Here is an 8,693-nt window from a genome sequence, read left to right as displayed (position 1 = left end):
ATCCCGAGAGGAGAATGGAGGAGAAGGGATTGCTGCGTGACCATCCCCCCTGGGGGGTGATTTCTCGCTTTCTGTCTCTATGTCTCTCTCTGTTTGTCTGGCGAGCGCACGTGCCCTACAGTGAAAATCTCTCAAAAAAAAAAAACCAAAAAAACAAAACATTATGCGTATCTTTACATTTCTTTTTTCAACACAAATACCGTGCATGTCAGTCAAGGCAAGGAGGGACGAGCAGTTAGCATAATGGCTACATTGCTGGACTCCCATGTAGTCTATAGCTGTTCGAGTCCTGGACCCAGTGGTTTAAACTCACACTGTGCGTGCCCAAGATCCCGAGAGGAGAGTGGAGGAGAAGGCATTATGGCTTGGCCATCCCCCCTGGGGGGGTGATTTTTCGAAAACCTCTCTAAAAAAATAAAAAAAAAAAGAATATTACTATATACACTACCATCAGCAAATAAGCCTCTCATTTTTTTTTTGTCAATTAAGCATAATTTTACTGTTGTTTCTTCCTCCTTTTCCCTCCTTTCTTTCCATACTAAATGTTTTTTTCCCACATTTTATTAACTCACAAAAGATCATAAAATATGGACAAATCTAGACTCTAGTGACAAGTGCACTGTAATTTTCTTCTGAAACTTGCTCTCTCCATTTTCCCTTGTACTAAAGAGAGGTATAAACTAACATTTGCTCCCCCCCCCCCAAAAAAAAAAAAATTAGGTTAATCTCAATTTGGACTGTTATTTGCACAAAGTTCCATAAGAATTCAATTTCTGATGAAAAGCAATAGATACTATTGAACTTAGGCAAATAACCATTCTGCCACAACATAAGAATGCTCACAACTATTTTCCAATTGCTAAGGGGTTAGGAAGGGAGAAAAGTTTGTTTCCATTCAAAAAAATTCTTTAACAAATTGCCAAACCCAACAACTCAAAAGAAAACAAAAATCCTTAAATCTGGGAGACAAAGCATAGAAGAAAACCAGTAATGTTTAGGAAAAAAAGTCATAGAATTCTATTTCCCCAGTTCAGTTTCGCATAATCTCTTTTGTTAAATTTGCAGTGTTACTGTGGTCTGACCTTTTCGTTAACATTCAACATTATTATTGATATTTCAGAACTTTTCCCTACCATTAAGTTGGCCTTTCTCTTGGTCATTTTTTGTTGTCTTAATTGTCTTAGTTTTCCTGGTGTTGTATTCCCTTTAAAACTTCCCTGGTTTGGTGTTGATAAATTCTTTGTTTATAAATTCTTTCAGTTGATAAATTCTTTAAATTCTTTTGTTTATCTGAGAATGTTTTTATCTTTTCTTCCCACGTAAGGATAATCTTGCTGGATACAGTATTTTTGTTTGAAATTGTCTTTCACTTAATACTTTGAATATATTTTCCCATTCTGTCCTTGCTTGCATTGTTTCTGATGAGAGGGTCAGTGTTTGCCTGATGGAATATCCTTTGAAAGTAACTTGATGTTTTTCTCTTGCCAATTTTAGTATCTTGTCTCTGTGGTCTTGGTCAATCTGGCTATGATGTACCTTGGAAAAGATCTTTTTGGGTTGATTCTATGTGGGGTCCTTTGTATCTTGGGTCTGGATAGTTGCATGCCTCTCCAGGTATAGAAAGTTTTCCTCCAGGATTTCATGGAATAGATTATCAATGCCCTGATTAGTTTCTTCACCTTCTGGGGTACCGATTATCTGGATGTTTGGGCGTCTAATGGTTTCTAGTATTACTTATATATTCTAATTTTGAGGGGTTATTTTCTCAGTCTTTGTGGTTTTTTCCTAGGTCAGAGATTCTTGTCTTCTACACCTAAAATTCAGTCTTCTATATGATCTAATCTGCTTTCAATACTTACAAGGAAGGTTTTGATTTCTTGCATTATAGCTTTCATCACTAACAGTTTTGTTTGATTCTTTTTTATGGTATTTATTTCCTCTTTCAGAACGTGGAAGAACTTATCACCTCCTAGAACTCGTTGTCTCTTTTCTCTTGTATTTTCTGGAGTTCATTGTCTCTCATCTCTTGCATGTCTGTTAGCTTTGTCACTATGAATATCTTAAATTCTTTATCTAACATTTCCACAAGTTCCATTAGACTGTCGATGGATAATGAAAGACTGTTCTTTCCCCCTTGAGGGAGAGATATTTTCTTGATTTCTCATATTTCTTGTGCCTCTGCGGTGGTGGTTTCTGGTCATCTGATGGATTATGTTACTTCCTACCTCCTTGGAGTTAATTCTGAGTGTTAGAGGCATGTGGAAGGAGATGGCCTGCAATATTTCTGCAATTCTGTTTCCCTGGTCCTCACCAAGCACCTGCACTTTTGTCAGTGGAACTGGATATTTAAAAAAGCCTCACAGTTTCAAGGGAATAGATGCATCATGGCTAAGCTGCAGGTTTTAAAGAATTCATGTTTCACTACTGTGCACCTAGACTTGCCTAGACACTCAATGCGTGGAAGGTGAGAAGCAAGGTGAGAAATTCAGGTAAAAGAAAGGAAACAAAGGGAAAAAGACCAAAAGAAAAAAAAAAAAGGCAATGTGAAGGGAAACAAATTTTTCTGTTAAAAAAAAGGTAAAAAATGAGAAAGGGACAGGGATAGACCCACCTCAGATGCACATGGATTTTGAAATTAGCAAGAAAAGGAGAGATCAGAAACAAGAGTCAGTACCTACAGATTAAACACACACACACACACACACACACACACAAGTGTTTGTGTGTATATATATGTATACATATATACAGAGAAGCAAACTTTTGAGAGAAAGGGAGAGGGAGCGAGAGAGACAGAGACAGAAAGAAAACAGATCACCCTACCTGGCTTTTTTTCCCTGGGTGTTGGGCTGGAAGAAGAGGTTTGGGACAGAGGCTTTCCAGTTAAAGGGGCAGGATTAGGCCCACATCAGATGCACATGGATTCTGGCTTTTCGCTGGGTGTTGGGCCAGAAGAACTCACGTAAACCTTTTTCATTCCTTTTTTTGAGATGTTTTTGCTATAGGGTTTGTGTGCTCACCAGAAAGACAGAGAGGGAGTGACAGAAAGCGAGAAATCACCTCCCAGGGGGGATGGTCACGCTGCAATCCCTTTCTCCTCCATTCTTCTCTTGGGGTCTTGGGCATGCACGCACATGTGCGTGGCGTGAGTTTAAGCCACCATGTCCAGGACTCGAACTGTGCTCGACTACATGGGAGTCTAGCAACAAAGCCATTACGCCAACTGCTGGCTCCCATGTAAACCTTTTTAAGCTCTTAACTGATGGTCTTCATGTAGCCTCCATTTAAAAACATTTATTTTATTTTATACATTCAATCACTATATGTAAAATGAATTTACAAACAGTTCATAGCATTCTTGTTGAAGATGTTGTACATGTTATCATCAACAGACAGTCCTCCATTTCTGTGTCCTTGCCTAATCTACTCTTCTTGCTCAGGATTACTTTGGCAATATGGGGTCTTTTATGATTCCAGACAGTTATATGATTGTCTTTTCTACATCTGTGAAGAATGTCTCTGGTAATTTGATTAGGATTGTGTTAAATATGTAGATTAATTTGGGTAGAATTGCCATTATATTAATTATATTCTTCCAATCCAGAAACATGGGATGTCCTTATACTTTTTGGTGTCATTTTCAATTTCTTTTTTTTTCTTTTTTAATTTTCATAATTTTCCTTGTAGAGGTCTTTGACTTCCTTAGTTAGGTTTATCCCTAGGTATCTTACACATTTTATGGCTATGGTAAAAGGGATTCCTTTTTTTAGCTCTACTTTGTTCAACTTGTTTGTACAAAGAAATGCTATAGATTTTTGGATGTTGATTTTGTATCTTGCCACTTTACTGAATTGATTTATCACTTGCAGGAGTTTTTTTGTGGATACTGTTTGGTCTTCTGTGCATACAATTATGTCATTTGCAAATAGAGATATTTTCAACTCTTCTTTCTCTACTTGAATGCCTTTTCTTTTCTGATTGCATTGGCTAGGACTTCTAGGACCATATTGCAAAGGAGTGGAGAAAGTGGGCAGCCTTGTCTTATAATAGTTTTTAGTGGAAAACCTTTTACCCTTTCTCCATTCAGTATGTTTATAGCTCTGTATTTTTCATAGGTGGCTTTTATTGTGTTGAGGAATGTCCCTTCTATGCTGATTTTGCTGAGAGTCTTTATGAGGAAGGGATGTTATATTTTATCAAATACTTTTTCTGTGTTGATTGATGTGATCATATGGTTTTTATTTTTCTTTCTGTTAATATGGTATATTACATTTATGGTTTTGCATATGTTAAAGCACCCTTACACCCCAGAATAAATTCTACCTGGTAGCCTCCATTTCTTAATCCCTACCCTGTGACCCTTATCTTCCATCAAGGAAACATTTTAATTTGTCTTCTAGCTGTCTTCTGCTTTATGTCAGCCTGTTTTCTATGGATTGTCTACACATCCTATGTGAAATAAATGTCTGTTTGAAGTCAGACCTTCCTTCAGTGTTTGCCATTCCACTGCTGTTAACTTTCTGAAGAACTTTGTAGGGCAACTCATCTCATTCTTCCCAATAATTTTACTTTTCTCCTTCCCCTTTGTGATCATTCGATATGTTTCTTGTTCCTTCATTTGGCTTTATTGAGCATTCTAGCTACTGAATTATTTCCTTCTTGCTTTGAAAGGACACTATATTTCTTACCTCCATTTCTTTCTTTCTTTTGAGAGACTTTATTCTATAGTGCGCATGTGCTATAGAGATGAGATAGAAAGCAACAAATCAGCCCCAGGGGGGTGGCCACACTTAAATCCCTTCTCCATTCTCTTCTTGGGACTTTGGGCACACATTCATACGCAGCTGGCATGAGTTTTAAGCTACCAGAATATGGAGAAATCAGACCTACACTTTTTTTTTTTTTTTTTTGGCTATAGGGCGCATGTGCTCGCCAGACAGAAAGAGACAGAGAGATAGAAAGCGAGAAATCACTCCCCAGGGGGGATGGCCACACCGCAATCCCTTCTCCTCTTGGGATCTTGAGCACGCACGCATGCATGCACACACGCCCAGCATGAGTTCAAGCCACTGGGTCTGGGACGCGAACTGCGGTCAACTACGTGGGAGTTCAGCGACATAGCCATTACGCTAACTGCTGGTCCCCAGACCTACACTTCTGATGGCTATAACAATGTTGCAGCCACTTTGAAAAAGTTTTGGCAGCTCCTTAAGGGTTAAACAGCTAGCAAATGTGACCCAGAAATGTGTATATATCCTAGAGAAATAAAAACGTATATATGATGTTCACAGCTGCATTTTTCATATGCAAAAACTGGAAATAATCCAAACAGGCACCAAGTAACGAACAGATAAATGTGCTAATATCCATGTAATGGATTATTATCAACCAATAAAAAGAAGTTATCTTGGCCTGGCCTGTAGACTGTGTATTGGGTTTTGGATCCCACTCCAGCAGCTTGAAACACAGGCTGCGCATGTGCCTAAAATCCTGATAAGTTGGAGAAATGGAGGAGAAAGGTCTGAAGCATGACCAGAACCCATGGGGGAATTCTCTCTTTCTCTCTTTTTCTATCTCCTTCCCTCTCTGCCTCCCTCTGGTAATTAAAACCATATAGAGAAAAAAAGTATCTTGGTTTCTAAATACCTTTCTCCAATAAAATGAACCATGTCTCCATGAAAAACTAGCTGATTCTGTAATTGGGTCAGGAAAAGTACAAGGAGAGTCTTGAACACCCTAACATGTTGGAAACTAAGGAAATACTTTAAAAAATATTTAAAGAAGGGAAAATAGTAAAAAAGATATAGAGTCCCCATGTCCAGATCAGTAACAATGATAATGTAGCAATAAAAATGATAGCAATTCAGTATAAATTTTATTTCATAAAAATGTTGGGTACATACTGACACACATAACTGAAGATGTATCTTACAGTAGAATTTCAACTAATACATGTAAAAGAAACAATGTGTATTTTGTGTTTCCAGAGGCTTCTGGATTAAGTTTACTACCTCCTTAAAATAGATTAATGACACTCTGATTTTAATTTTAGAAGGGTAAATTTTGTTTGTATCTATATTTAAGCAATTTGGTAATCTCAATTGATAATTTAAAAAGAGTTTTGGCCTTGAACTTTTATTTTTGACTGTGGAAGCAACCTAGTTTATGAGTTTTGAAAATGGGATTTCAATATAGTAGCGTTGGCCCTCCATATCTAAGGGCTCTGCTTCCACAGATCCAACCAACGACAGATAAAGTCAGGTTATGATAATCATGAAATGGGGGAGAGATGACTCTCTAAAAGACATACTGAAGAAGTTTATCCATATTTTTTTCTTTTCACTGATATCTGATGTTGAGATGACCTCAGGAACCTAGAGGTGACTTAAAGTATATGGGAAGAGGTGCACAGGTTATATGCAAATACTATGCCATTTTCCATAAGGGATTTCATCATCTGCAGGGAGTTGAGGAAACAATCCCCCATGAATAATGAGGGACAAATGTATGCCTTTGATTTTGGGGTTGATTTCCCCTCCCTCCCCCATTTATGTTCTTCTTTGATGGAATTCACAGTTGATCCACCTGAAGAATTAGGAGCTAGTATTTCTGTTACATCAGATGAGCTAGAGAAATTGCTCTACAAGCCACAAGATGGTGAATGGGGTCAGAAATCAAGAGATGAAGAATGTGACCGAATTATCAGTGGTATAGATCAACTTTTGAATCTCGGTAAGTTTTTCCACAGTGAAATATTTTTTCCCAAGTTTTTCATAAAATATTTTGAACTAATAGCTTAATTGAGGTTGTATTCTTTACTATAATTTCCAATTGTTACCTTTTGGTTTAGACTGTAGTGTTAAATATAGGTCTACCTTATGATTGATTTATTGATAAATATTACTTACAGGTAATAGATTTATTGATAAAAGCTCTTCTGTCTGCCTTAACAGATATAGCAGCAGCTTTTGCAGGCCCGGTTGATTTATGTACATATCCGAAGTATTGTACTGTAGTAGCTTATCCAACTGATCTTTACACAATTCGAATGAGACTTGTTAATAGATTTTACAGGTTAGTAGCACTCTTCTTTCATCATAATTTACAAACTTTTTGACTATTCCACCAAAGTTAGAGATAGTTCTGGTTGATAATGATGGTGTGGAGTTGAAGGCTTATTAGCACCGTTTCCTGTTTTTTTTTTTTCTCTTGTCAAGATGCTATGTTAGATGCCTACCACTGTGTAGAGCCAGACATAGGATAAAATATCGTGTTTCAAGCCTCAACCTTTAGTGTAGCCTGTTTTTCTTAGCAATTCTGTTTAGTTACATAATGTATTTGTTTGATTTCTATGTCAGTTAACAAACAAAATTGAATTGTTAAGGCTGGCTTCATAGTGCAGTATTAATAAACTGCTCAAGAGAAGCCAGATTGCATGTGGTGACTATGGATGAGATCCCCTGACCTGGTCAGTCTGAAACAGGTGGAGCACAGGCATGCAAGTGCTCAAGATCTGAAGGGTTAGAGAATCGGAGGAAGGGGACTGGCATAACTGGCCTCTGGCAGTTTCTCATCTCTATTTTAATTAATTAATCCTTTTTCAGAGGCCAAAAGACCAATTAATAATTAAATTTTTGTTTTTTTTCCTCTAAGAAAGAAATTTTGCTATTTTATGTTTTATAATTTAACTGCTTTGAGAAATTATCATTACCAAAATGTTATAGTGAATTCACATTATTTATGTAATTTATTTCCAGACACTGGAATGTGTGTTTAAATCAGAGACAACTTTGCTGGTTTATAGTAAGATCTGTTGTGGGATTGATAGTATTTGACACATTTTCTTCATTCAGTTGCAATAGTTTTAAAGGGTACCTATATGCAATATGAAAGGGGAAGTTTGCTTTATTTTCTGTCTGTGATTAAGTGATTCTTACAAATTTGGTCCTTAGATTATTTTCTGTAGTTCAGTGTCCAATACCATTGTATGACTCTGATCACTTTGATCACATCAGAAGCTTATTCATTTTAACTTTGCAGTTAGGGTTTAATTAACTTGTCATTTTGGTTTGGATTTTTTTTTAAACTTGGTTTCTATCTTAAGCCCTAATTTACCTATTTCCTTTTGAAGGCGATTATCTGCATTAGTTTGGGAAGTCAGATATATAGAACATAATGCTAGAACATTTAATGAACCTGAGAGTGTAATTGCAAGATCAGCTAAAAAGATAACAGACCAACTTTTAAAATTTATCAAGTAAGTGATTGCTTATTACAGATGTTATGTAAAACTGTCACTTTGCATATTCTTACTGCCTTTTAGTTTTAATTTTTATTCTTTGAATTATACCTATTTATTTTTTTACTTTACATGACATTTCGTACTTAAATCATAATATCGGTGAAGGAATAAGAAATTGAGTTACTTAGTTTTACTTTTTAAAATTTAAAATAATTTTTTTTATTTTTGAGAGGTTTTTGCTATAGGATATGTGCACGTGCCAGAAAGACAGAGAGACAGAAAGTGAGAAATCACCCCCTAGGGGGGATTGCCACGCTGCAGTCCCTTCTCCATTCTCCTCTTGAGATTTTGGGCATGCACGCACATGCACTCGGCGTGAGGTTTTTTTTTTTTTTCTTTTTTTGGAGTGGTTTTTCCTATAGGGGTGCTGGGCTCGCCCGGCAGAGAGAGA

The 8,693-nt window shown here is 36.8% G+C and overlaps 1 protein-coding gene across 4 annotated transcripts in view; it reads left to right on the top strand.

Moving 5' to 3' along the window:
* Positions 1-8,693, top strand: part of BRWD1 (bromodomain and WD repeat domain containing 1) — a 162,539-nt gene that overhangs the window by 112,148 nt on the left and 41,698 nt on the right. For all 4 annotated transcript variants that reach the window (XM_027770963.1, XM_006146293.3, XM_027770965.1 and 1 more), the window contains 3 exons: positions 6,577-6,732; positions 6,954-7,074; positions 8,132-8,257. In XM_027770963.1, coding sequence (XP_027626764.1) covers positions 6,577-6,732; positions 6,954-7,074; positions 8,132-8,257 — 403 coding nt within the window. The remainder of the gene's footprint in view (positions 1-6,576; positions 6,733-6,953; positions 7,075-8,131; positions 8,258-8,693) is intronic.

The sequence above is a fragment of the Tupaia chinensis genome, unplaced genomic scaffold (assembly GCF_000334495.1).
Source record: "Tupaia chinensis unplaced genomic scaffold, TupChi_1.0 Scaffold000175_1, whole genome shotgun sequence".
Taxonomy (NCBI): domain Eukaryota; kingdom Metazoa; phylum Chordata; class Mammalia; order Scandentia; family Tupaiidae; genus Tupaia; species Tupaia belangeri.
Note: the sequence above shows the minus strand (reverse complement) of the source record. Positions and strands in the feature narration are given on the sequence as shown.